At 34.8% G+C, this 12,316-nt stretch overlaps 1 protein-coding gene across 2 annotated transcripts; it reads right to left on the reverse strand.

Annotated features, from left to right (window-relative positions):
* LOC107774900 (peptidyl-prolyl cis-trans isomerase PASTICCINO1) lies at positions 1-10,457 on the reverse strand. Of its 2 annotated transcripts, none has more exons than XM_016594565.2 (22): positions 10,308-10,457; positions 10,121-10,173; positions 9,886-9,985; positions 9,441-9,525; positions 9,245-9,314; positions 8,720-8,817; positions 7,792-7,914; positions 7,105-7,137; positions 6,820-6,878; positions 6,611-6,695; positions 6,180-6,338; positions 4,911-4,968; positions 3,813-3,961; positions 3,545-3,642; positions 3,332-3,401; positions 3,148-3,207; positions 2,758-2,814; positions 1,966-2,034; positions 1,523-1,600; positions 1,333-1,434; positions 689-760; positions 1-609 (listed from the first exon to the last, which is right to left on the reverse strand). In XM_016594565.2, the coding sequence occupies exons 3-22, from the start codon at positions 9,969-9,971 to the stop codon at positions 355-357; spliced, it is 1,866 nt and encodes a 621-aa protein (XP_016450051.1). In that variant the 5' UTR covers positions 9,972-9,985; positions 10,121-10,173; positions 10,308-10,457; the 3' UTR covers positions 1-354. The 2 variants fall into 2 exon arrangements, with proteins under 2 accessions (XP_016450051.1, XP_016450058.1); XM_016594572.2 differs by having other exon boundaries at positions 10,121-10,170; positions 10,308-10,448.
* Positions 10,458-12,316: the final 1,859 nt, after the last annotated feature.

Consider the following 12,316-nt stretch of genomic DNA (forward strand, 5'->3'; position numbering starts at 1 on the left):
TTGAAGAAAGTAAACTGGAAGTTGTAATGATTCAGATTAGTCATTTAGTATCCTCAACAGAGCTATAGTTTGTAAAATTCTTATAGACTGGCCTCATTGGTAGAAAGGAAAATCCCATTTTCAGGACCAACAACTCCAGCAACATCATCTATGTCAAAGATAAAGTTCTTTCTTTTCTGTTTTCTCACCTATCAGTTTATTTTGTGCTATCAAAGTGAACAATCACCGCCAATTTTTGCCGGTTGGACTATGTTTTCTTAGGAGAAACTGATTAAAACACCTTGGCTCTCAAGGCTAGAGTGTAAACGACACGATGTTGAGAGATTGTTGCTGGGATTTCGTGGTTTTGAATCCTCACAATATGGTGCACCGGTTCAGGCCAACAGATGTGAAAAGCTTTCTCAATTGGGACAAAATACCTGAGCGAGGTGGAGGCGCTGTTGTCTGATGAGTTCTCTCTTCATGGCTGTCTAAATTGTCAAGATCGTCTTTCTCAAAATTTTCACCTATAGCATCATCCCCTCTGTCATTAGTCCCGACTTCTGCAATCTCACCAGGTCTTTTGTCAAACAGTCCCTTAAATTGCTCACGAACCCTCCTCTCGACTTCCTGCTTGTCCAAATGATTGGGAATTACAGTCAAAAAACATAAAATGGATAAAAGGTTTATGTACAGTACACCTACTAACCTGTTCCTCCTTTTTCAGTTTCAAAAGTGCTGCCTTAGCACTCGCCTCGGATGACTTGTCGATGCTCATCATCTACAAGCATTGCATGTGTAACTTAGAATGTCTCAGCATCCAATTAAGCATAATATTTAACTCTATCTTAAATTGAGCCAGGAGCGCTTAACTACTCTAAATGTGGCACTGATCCCCTTTTGTCTTTGATCTATTCAGCACCTAAACTTCGAAAAATGACCTCATTAAAAGTTCTTACAATAACATTCAAAAGTGAGAGATGTCACTCGGTATTTGCTAGTCATTTCGGCCGACCTTGATGACAAATACCTAGGGGATGATGTTCATGTTACTCGGTATTTGTTAGTCATTGCACATTGATGATAGAGACTTGAGGGGAGTGACGTTCCGTGTTACTTATTCCAAAACCTCGGAAAAGACTTCTGAAATCTGTATTTTAAGACTATCTAATTAACATTTTTGCCATTGTTTACGGCATTTCTCACAAATGACAGTGGAAGCCTGGACGGACCTAGACCATCTGAAAGGTTAAGAACTATAATACGGTCAACAGGGTAAGTTTTCTGTTCGTAAAATTCCAAATGCCCCAGTACCTTTTACCTAATAGCCTAAATACAAGAAGAAGAAACCACCTTATTAAAATCAGCTCTTGCTTCTTCGAAATCTCCAGAAGCCATGTAGGCCATTCCACGCCGATAGAAAGCTTTCACGTGAACAGGATTTGCGTCTAACACCTACACAATACCATCAGAAACAAGTCTAGCTAGATTCGAAAAAGAGAGGCCTGCATATATGCCAGCTAGCACAAAGTTCGAGAGTCACCTTATTGCACGCCTCAATTGACTTCTTATGCTCTCCCAGTTTCAGAAAGCAGGCAGCAACATTAAGATGCAACAAATTCTTTGTACATTCACAAGGGAAAAAAAGCCTTTAAGAAGTCGAAAATTGACAGAAAGGAAATAATCAATCATTTTGATTGTAATGAAAGTAAAATTTTCCTTTTTTTTTCAAAAAAGTAATAATATACCGTCAAACCTCTCTATAACAACTTCGTTTGTTCCGATAGTTTTTGGTTGCTATAGTGAAGTGCTGTTATAGAGGACATATATTGTAACATAATATAAACATCAATTCCGAGAAAAACTTGGCTTTTATAGTAAATAATTGTTATATAGGGATGCTGTTATAGAGAAGTCTGACCGTAAAATCCTTTTTCTAATAAGTTAAAATAATAACAATATAATCTGTTCTGTGAACAAAATTACCCTAGTGTTCGAAAATTCCTTTCCCTCCTCGTCATCTTGAGGATGAACATGATTAAACTCGCGAAGCACCTGTAAGAAAAATACAAGTTCAAAATTCATCCCTTAAGTTTAGAATTCCTCATTGATCCAAATAGAAATGCCGCATAAAATGGAATATCTAACTTTATGGGACCCTTGTTTCTCATAAATGTGAAGTAGTTTGAGGAATCAATAGCTAGCAACATCTTTAATTTCAAATAGATATTTATAAGAAGGCAAATTCCAAGGTTCTTGATTGCTTTAAAATATAGATCAAAACACAATGGAATGGAGGAGGAATCAATCAGAAGTCTTAAACAGGCAGTCCTTAAGAAACAAAATTCTGGCGATTATGCTTAACACACAACAACCACCCAGTATAATCCCACAAGTTGGGTCTGGAAAACTCTGGCGATTATGATTAATAAAAAACCAAATAACTCAAAAACTTATTTAGTAGCAACAAACAGTTCATTAGAGCTCTTTTGCTTGAACAAGGTATATGTGGCAAATTAGATCACGATGCTAACAGTACAAAAAACCAACATTAAGTCACATTATTAAGCCCCCCTAGAAGTGACAATAGAATGTAATAGAGCTCCAATTTCAACTAGTGAAAAAGAACAATCAATTTGAACACTGATCCCAACTGAAGTTAATCCGAGAGTTGGAGGGAAAAACCACCAAAACAACTTCTGATCAAGAAGAAAACCAAAAAACAAAAAAAGGAAGAAAGAAAGGAAAAAGAACAAGAAAAGAGAAGAGAGCACTTGCCTTCTCATACTTTGCTTTCGCTAGTTCAAATTTCTCTTCCTTGAAAAGCCTGTTACCCTGAAAAGGAACATGTTGCAGCAAAGGACTTCCCTTAAAATGAATACTAGCTCTGTTGTAACCAATTTTTATCCAGGTATGACAGCGTTTCCAACTACAAAAGCAAACTTTCTTAAAGGATCAAATATATCCAGATTACAGGTTAACAGTTGAGGCCCTAAACCTAGTCCAAGCATCCAGATTAATATTAGGACAAAGTGCCCGTTTAATGCATATACCAACCATACTCAAAGCTATAGACATGTATCTACCGTGGAAACTCAATAATCATTTAAAAAGCAGCAGAATATCTGTATTAATCAACGTTTCTGCAAACATACACTTGATACATACCGTGCCTTTGATCTTCTCTACGTCTTCTATAATTTCTCTGAAACTGAAACCAGTCCAGTCCTGCAATTTGGCACGGAGAGCACAAGCATTCAGTCCTATGAATCAGCAGTGCGTGCAGATTCTTTCCCCTTCTCTCACCTTACCATTTTACTATCTTATACATAGCCTCTATTGGTACTTTTACCTTCGGTGTGTTAAAGTCAAGAAGCTCAATTTCCCACTGCACGTAAGCACCTTCAGGAACATTAGCTGGCCTGAGCACATGAAAAATGAATTATAAAATGCTATGATTAGCGGGGAATTCTCATCAGAAAAGACGTGTTCGTGATGATCAGAATTCAAATCGAGAGCACCAAGAAAAGGCAAAAGTACAAGCCCAAGTTTTCTACCTCCTAACCTTTCAAATTTGTCATAAGCATAATCAGGCGGGCATGTTACGAGAGCTATCTCTCCAGGCAACATCAAACGAACACACATTTCAAACCCTTGAGGTACCTAGATGTTGAAAATAAAGAACTTAGTCATACAAACTGGAAGAATTAAAATCAAAAGAATGTTTAACTCCTAGATACAGTATCCTTGTAAGCAAGCTATACTGACAATGGTGAAATAAAAAGACAAACAAAAACAAGGAATAGATCATGTTATGAGGTCAAATGACTTACAAGCCCTTCTCCAGAGCTGAACTCTAAAGGCTGACCATTGTTATCGAATTTTGTATCGTAGAACACCGTCTTTTCTTCATTAAGAAGCAAGCCTTTGTAGTGTACACGCAGTAGACTGTCTTGCAGAGGGCAATCCATAGGAAATTCACCTAATTATTTCATAAAAGTGCGAATGCTTTTATCAGTTAATATTAACCCTACCGTATAAACGCAACAGGTGTACATGGCATTGGAATCAAAAGGACATCTAACACCTCCATCAACAGGAACATCTTAAATACAAGAGTGAAGACAATAACTGTCGACTCCATACAGAAACCAAGCAAAACTATTATCATATTTTACCATGAATACAGTTAATATCCTATAACAAAGTCCCATAAAAGAACGACCTTGGTGCCTAAATAAGAACGTTTACACCTAGATTAGTCATAGACCTTTTGTCTGTCAGTAAGTGTTGACCACTAATTAAGGAGTCGTAGGATAGATTAGCGGCAGCCAGACACTATAGTAGATAAGTTATAAGTATCATGCAATATAATCTAAAATAAGATGGACCAGAAGGAGTGGGAAAACTCTTGCTGGGTTTTGTAAATCAACATCCAAGTGTTTTCACCTCACTGGACATCTATTCCTCCCAATCATTAAGATAATTGTCGTCTTGAAAGAATTGGCAAATTTGAGGTTACGTCAGATTCAATTGCATTTACCCAAAAGGGAAATAATTAAGCAAATGATGTAAGTAAATAAATGAGCTATAGTTTCTCAAAATAGTCAATCATAAATACTGCAGTTTAACAGTTGAGAAAGATAACCAATTCATGAAAAGGACATAAATTTAGGGAAGTAAATGCCGTGTGAAACAAGGGAATAAGATGAATCACCATGTGGATAACAAATAGACTGTACTGTAGGTCTCAGATAAGCTGTTTGATTCTGATATAAATACTATTAAAACCCAAAAATAGAATAGCTCAATTGTCTTATGTCACTCGGATATATTATACAGTACTTGACAGATCACAGTGATGAGGGGTGCTGAAGAGGTAACAATATATAAGCTCAAAGTCGTGTGTGGAACTTAAGTCTCAACGGTACCTCTTCCATCACGAATTCGGCGTTTTATGAGGCGTCCATCGCCAAGCACATCTCGCACCTGCGTCAACAATACCCGCATTTAGATTTTCAAAGCAGAAAAGCAGTAAAAGATAAATCGAGCAGACTTCTTCCTTGCCCATAAAATGTAAATCGCACTGAAGTTAAAAGTCTGCGCCACTTTTCCAAATTAAAAAGCAAATGCATAAAACACAATCAACCAAACAAATCATACCTCAATCCTAATCAGTTCGACTCAGCCATACAAATCTCATATTCATTCTCGCTTTATTCAGACCTGTTTCGTTCCAACACTAAGTAATTTGTTTCTTACAGGAATTAGGAGTTCATTAATACTATATGTTCCCTAGATCTCTCACTTATCCTTAGACATATTCCAACTAGATTGAAAAAGATGCCTGATTAACGCCAGATCTAATCTAAGTGTAATAATAACAACTAAGTCTTAATTCCATCTAGTTGATATCACATATATGGATCCTTTGCTTCCATTGTATTTTTTCTCTGGTTAACTTTACCCATCATTCCACAAATGAGTCACTACCCCCAAGAAGCCCAAAAATCTGAAACAAATATGAGAAACCAAAATTACACTAATTTGTGCTCCATGGAACCTACACACCACACCAGTGCTCTGAAGAAACAAGTTCCTTTCTTTGGCCTCAAGCATATTAGTCAACAATGGAGACACATAGACGTTTATGTTTACACTTGTGGTTATCTTTGCACCCATCCTTATGAAAGTGGAATTCAAGCATGAGATTATAAAAAAATGGTAAAGTAGTTACAATTATAATGAAATACTTCCTACCAATAGAGAAATTATATCAAGCACAAGACAAAAGATCATGATTACATTCAGAGGAATACACCAAATTATAGTGGTGAGGCTGAACAAACACCAAATTGAAAGACTGAACTCATTAAACATGTAACCGCGAGTTACTGAGTGAAATGGGAATATCATTGAAGACCTATGTTACACTGACTTGAGTATTGGTATGTATCAGGGTATAGGTTACAGGTGTGTATACAACACCTACATGTCCAAATATTAGGAAGTCTTAGTGTAGCTTTAAGGATCTGTCAAGTACCCATACTCATGTGATATCTGCTCAAAACGGGTAGGTATTTCATTTATAATATAGTGAATGAAAGTTGAAGATGAAGAACACAAAAAATATAGATAAAAGAATATGTTCTGCGATAGAAAGAAGCACCTCTGGAATAATCAAGATATACAGCGTCTACCTGAACAAAATGGACAAGTTCAACCTCGAAATGGACTTCGTCAACACCTTCTACCACAGGCATCAGAGGTGATTCTGTATAATATTGACTTTTAACATAAATCACTGCTTTCTCTCCACGTGACATGGTCCCCGTTCCCAGTTCGAGACCTTTGGGTACCTAAAGTTGGTGAAAAAAGAACCCAAGATTAGATAATAGATACACATTGGCAGTCAATATAAAAGGAGAATTCAAACCCTGGACAGCAAGATTAAGGAGTTTGGCATCTGAACTCAATTTAAAATGAAACAACAATACTAGTAGTAGATAGTAGCTTTTTCTTTAAATAGGGGAAAAAGCGAATAGACAAGGGATAAGCTAGTGTATTAAATACTGGAGCAAGAATCAGCTATCAAGAAGGTATAGCAAAAGTTCACAAGGTATTAGCGAACCTCAGATTTACCAAATGTGAAGAAATATGGTTCACCCTGAGTCCGCGATAGAATCACTTTCCCATCCCCCGACTTTGCGGAAATCCTAGAATAAATAATAATTCAGATTATACACATCTGAGTGACATTTAAGGACGGCTCAGATGTTCACAACTATCAGTGCAACATCCTTAGGAATTAGCTGCCTCAGGAGAAATAAGGGTTTCTACCAAGCTTTTACTTCGTAAGGTTCCCGAGGTGTTTCCCAGCTTTGTCCTTCTTCTATAACCTGTTTAGTAATGAAAAGAAATAGTTAGAAACAATCATTTTACTTATTCCATCTAATACACTTAAGTTCAATATGCTATTACACTGATAACCAGCTTCGAATAAAAACACCAGATTGTGACAGAGACTCAGACAAACACACATACGCACACTTGCACATATTTTACCCATGTGCTCAAATAAGTTGCTGTGGTGCAGGGTGGATAAAGTAAAAATATTCTTAATACCTTCTTTAGGACTCCCAGATCAGCAGTTATCACCTGAGAATTTAAAAAAGCAACTGTTAGAGATACATCTTACCATCAATGAAACCACCAAAATTTCTTAAAAAGAGGATTAAAAAGGTAATAATTCAAAGGTCCGAGAGAAAAGTTTTCGACAACTTTGGGAAATCTGGTACTGATCTGAAAAGGAAAGAAAATAACAACAAATGCATATATAAGAAACAAGATAAAAGGAAAGAACTCAAAATGATAGAAACTTCCTTAAGTTGGTAGCTGGCAGTTTTTTCTATGCTCCTTCAATCCTAGTCATTCTCCAAATTGAAGAAATATCAACAAATCTAAATAGTCAGCTATAGGTGTCCATGCTGGCCATGCTTTGTATGTAAAGTGTACAACCCTAGTATTCATATTTTTTTAATGCGTCCACCTTCTCTTCGTTCCTACATGTTTCTAATAAAAATAGAACTACCATCCTTGTGATACTTAAAGATATAGAATAACAAACTAAGGGGCAAAATAAATGATATCAAGAGTTGCCATAGTCGGGAATAAACAGCAGTGCATACAGCTCCAACAAGGCTATGAAGGCACCAACTCATATGAGCAATTACAAAAAGTAAAAGGGACTAGAGGGAACAGATTGCTCTTTCATTGTCATTAACATTATATAGGATTTACAAACATTCTTGCCTTGACTTTGGAGAATTCAGTCAGCTCAATCTCAAAATGAAGCTCAGAATCCTTGGGAAAGTTATCTGGAACTGCAACTGGACAATCCTCCTCTCCATAGTGCATTTCAGGTTTCATTTTGAACTGCGATAACACGAGCCACACTTAAAGTGAGCTAGGAATATGATTATTCATATCATCCATGCAAAGGTGTAAGAACAAAGGGAAAATGACTTCACAAGCTCATATTAAGGGGCATATATAAAGCAGGTGGAGTTGGCAACTACATTTAACTTATCAGAATGATCGGAAATTATTTTATCATTTTTATCCCCTTTAACGGTATTGGGTATCCAAAATATTACTTGAATAAAAAAAATGTATGCAAAATATTGGAGATGTATCATATTCTGAAGAGGTTACTAAACAAGTAGATTTAACCGCTGCTATAGTGCTGTCAACAGAAAATTAAGGTTTGACTGATTCACTACATCTTGTTTGAGGAGATTAATTTACCATTGAAGTGTTTTGCACTTATACTTCTATCCAGGGACAACAACAACCCAGTATAATCCCACTAGTGGGGTCTGAGGAGGGTAGTGTGTACGCAGACCTTACCTCTACTCTGGGATAGAGAGGCTGTTTCCGATAGACCCTCAGCTCCCTCCCTCCAAGAATTCCCCACCTTGCTTTTGGGGTGACTCGAACTCACAATCTCTTGGTTGGAAGTGGAGGGTGCTCACCACTAGAGCAACCCACTCAGTGATACTTCTGTCCGGGTAGTATCACTAAATATTCGTTCGGGTTTTTTTTTTTTTTTTTTTTTTTGGTGGGGTTCAAGATTACTTAACTGAAAAAAGTAGAATGTTATGATTTGTTTACTTTTAACAGACTTTAAATGGACAGATTTGCATTGTGATAACTAAATTTGAGGTTCAAAATGATCTACCATTGCAACTTCGCCCTTCAACATTGTCGGAATCCCCTCTAGCAATCCCAAAATCAACTTGCTCTTTCCCAAAACATGCCTTATTGGGGTACCCTTTCCTGTGTAACAAAAATGTAAAAGAGAAAAGATCGCAGTGCAATGAAGCAATATGAGTTGGCATATTGCAAATTAGAGAGCAGAGGTAAGAGTGAGTGAAGCAAAAAGTAAGTGTAATCATTCAAAGAAACAAAGTTAAAACAATTTTATGGCATGAAGTGATGGCAAACAAGCTGTAAAGTCCTATTGCATCCATGGGAATAAAACGGAGTTAACTTATATGACAAAATCAAAATGTAGAGGTGGGGTATATTTAATTTGTAAATCCTGTCATCATATAGTTATTTGTAAACTAAAGTATAACTTGGTATTCCTTATTCCAAAGCAAGAACAGTGAATTAAGCAACACGTCACATCCATAATCCTTCTGCATAAGTTGTTTGACAGTAAACCTATAGCTTCTCAAAGGTTCCATTATATCAACCCTACCTCCAAATTCTGACCGTGTTGATTCAACTGTAACTCCATCCAGTGTTCTAACTGTGCAATGATATATAACCTGTTAAAAGATTCATTGAAAAACAAAATAAGCTACCAACATTTTTCCCACCTAACACTCACAAAAACTGACCAATCCATCAATATGAATCATCATCACAAGCACATATTTCAGAAAAAGTACTACCTGTTCACCCTCAGCAGGTCTTGATTCACCACCACCAGGCCTCACCACAGCTTTCATCAAACTACCAGGAACAATCTTTTTCCTTCTGCATACAGCTCATCATTGAACAAAATGTGAATAAAACAGCAAAAAAACTTCAATAAAATGCTTTTCTTTTCATGAAAAAGGTGAACTGAGTCAGAATAAACATTTGATCCTTTGTCATCCGCAGTCTCTGGTTTCTTGGAAAAAACAAGTGATAAACAGCGAAAAACTTCATTAAAACACTTTTCTTTTCACAAATTTATGAATTAAGTGAACAGGGTCAATTCTTAAAAAAACAAAGATTACACCTTTTGACATCCTCAGTCTCTGGTTTCTTGAAAAAAAGTGATTAACAGCTAAAAAAACACTTTTTCATAAATTCATGAAAAAAGTGAACTGATAACAGAAAAAAAGATTTGACCTTTTATCATCCTCAGACTCTGGTTTCTTCTTTTCTTGTGGTGGCTTAACTTGTTGCTCATGATCATCATCATCTACTACTGCCATTTTCCCTTTAGCTACTGCAAAGAGTCATAATATATTCCAAGAACAAATTTTTATAATCAGTAACTCCAATTAAGATCAAATAATGAACAAAAACACATAACCCCACTTAATAAAAACAAACAAAAAATCAAGAATTTGAAAGATTTTACCTTAATGGATATGTAAAAATCGGAGTTAAAGATTGAAGCTTTTCCACTAGCTACTGCAAAGTGTAACAATACATAGCAAGAACAAATTATTATATTAAGTAACTCCAATAAAGATCAAATAATGAATAAAAACACATAACCTCACTAAATAAAAACACAAAAAAACCAAGAATTTGAAGGATTTTACCTAAATGGGTATGTAAAATTGGACTTAAAGGTTGAAGCTTTTTATTAAAAAATGGCTAGAAGTTAAATGGGTATTTTGGTCTGCTGATGGAGTTTTTGATGTTTGATATTCTTGTTCACCAACTACTCACTGACAAACAATAAAATTCCAACTTTTGGCTCCGACTCTGAGTAGTGACCAAATTTAGCGGAAAATTGAACAAGATTGGGCTGGACTTGGAGCCAGGGATTAGTGGGCTGCTACAGCCTGTTTGGCCCAGCTGGAAATGTTTTTTTGATAGTCTGCTTATTTGGAGAAGTGTTTTTTCATAAGTGCTTCTCGAAAAAGTACTTTTTGAGAGAAACAATTTGTATTTGACTAATCAATCTGAAAAGTATTTTTAAGCAATAATTTGTATTTAGCCAAGCTTTTCAAAAAATACTTTTTAAGTATCAAATTACGAATAAATACATGAAGAGATTTACTTAATAGTTAATATTATATGAATAAATAAATAATCTCAAATATTTATTATTAAAAATAATAATTAAGTTTTTTTATTTTATTTAAGTAAAACATGAAAATAAAATTTAAGAGTACTTTAATTCTTTCAAGATGATTTAAATATATCAAAATATTATTTAACAAATATAAAAGTATTCATCTCAAAAGTCACCATCTATTAGAAAGCTATCCTAAAAATAAAAAGAAATATTTATACATTAGGAGAGTTCAATAATATAATCTTTAATTCTAAGTATTAAGTTTAAAATAAGTAAGGTTATTTTGATATATACCATATTTTGCTAAGGTTACTTTTGGTAAGAAGAAAAGTCAAAACTGTTTCTGCTTCTCGGGAGAAACTTCTTTTTTTCGCTTTTCTAAAACTGCTTCTACTTCTTTCCAAAATCAGTTTTTTCCCAAAAAAGCTTGGCCAAACACCTCAAGTTGAGAAAAAAGTATTTTTTGAGGGGAAAAAACAGTTTTGAGGTGGGGAGAACCTTGGCCAAACAGGCTATGAGTGTTTGACCAAGAATTCACAAATATTTCCTTTTTTCCACTATATTTTCCTAATTTTAATTTTAGGATAAAATTAGTTTCCCTCAATTCAAAAAGAATAGAGCAGGGTTTTGAGTACGAGGATTGAATTTTTAAATTTTTTGGATAACTCGGATATTGATTATTTAAGTTTTAAATAAGATTTTAATATTTTAAAACTACATAAAACGCATTTCAAAGCATGAGTAATTTTTATGATATTTAAAATGCATGAAAATTTGCAATCAATAAATTAAGAGAGAGAGAGTTCTTCTTTTTACTGATAGAGATTTTTTTTAACATTGACTTTTCTTAATAGTCTTTTCTTTAAATATGAATTTATGATTAAATTTTGATTTTTTAAAATATTTGTTAGAGCTATATAATTTTTTTTCTTCCTGTGAGCTTAGATGTCTCTGAACGAAAATTTTCACAAATGTTTTCCTCCTGTTTCAATATAACAGTCCTAATTTAAAATAAATTTCTTTATTAAGTATAAAACTTTTAGGCAGAATACATATAGAAGTACAAGAACAATGTTTATTACCGACCAGAAAAATGGTCCTTAAAAGTCAAATTTTGGTCCCAAATGGTAAATAGCGACCAGGTAAATCTGATCGCTACTCGTCGCTATAGGCTCCGTCGCTAAAGGTCATTTTGCAACGAGATTGTGTAACTAGTCCGTAAAGAGTTTCAGTAACTGCCAAAATACTGGTCCCTAAAACACTTTTAAGGACCATGTTTCTAGTCCTAAACAATATCACCGACCAGCTCCTAATTATCCTAGAAAATCTTTAAGGGCCAAAATTGGTCGTTAAAAATCAGCATGGCTGGTCATAATAATTATTATGGATAAAAATACTGTTAATATAAATATATAATGTTTTCTTGTCCTATATATTATACAATTTATAATATAGAAAAGGAATTGTATATAGACTATCAATAATATCTTCTTTCGTATATATTTTGCAATTCACTACCAAAAAAAA

This window comes from Nicotiana tabacum, chromosome 11 (genome assembly GCF_000715075.1).
Source record: "Nicotiana tabacum cultivar K326 chromosome 11, ASM71507v2, whole genome shotgun sequence".
In the NCBI taxonomy this organism is placed as follows: Eukaryota; Viridiplantae; Streptophyta; class Magnoliopsida; order Solanales; family Solanaceae; genus Nicotiana; species Nicotiana tabacum.

Coding starts and splice junctions, on each gene's coding strand:
- LOC107774900 (XM_016594565.2), bottom strand. CDS start 9,971: ATGGCAGTAGTAGATGATGATGATCATGAGCAACAAGTTAAGCCACCA. Junction 7,138..7,791: donor CTGAATTCTCCAAAGTCAAG/GCAAGAATGTTT, acceptor TTAAATTCTCAG/GTGATAACTGCTGATCTGGG. Junction 2,035..2,757: donor CGAAAGCAAAGTATGAGAAG/GCAAGTGCTCTC, acceptor TTTTTCTTACAG/GTGCTTCGCGAGTTTAATCA.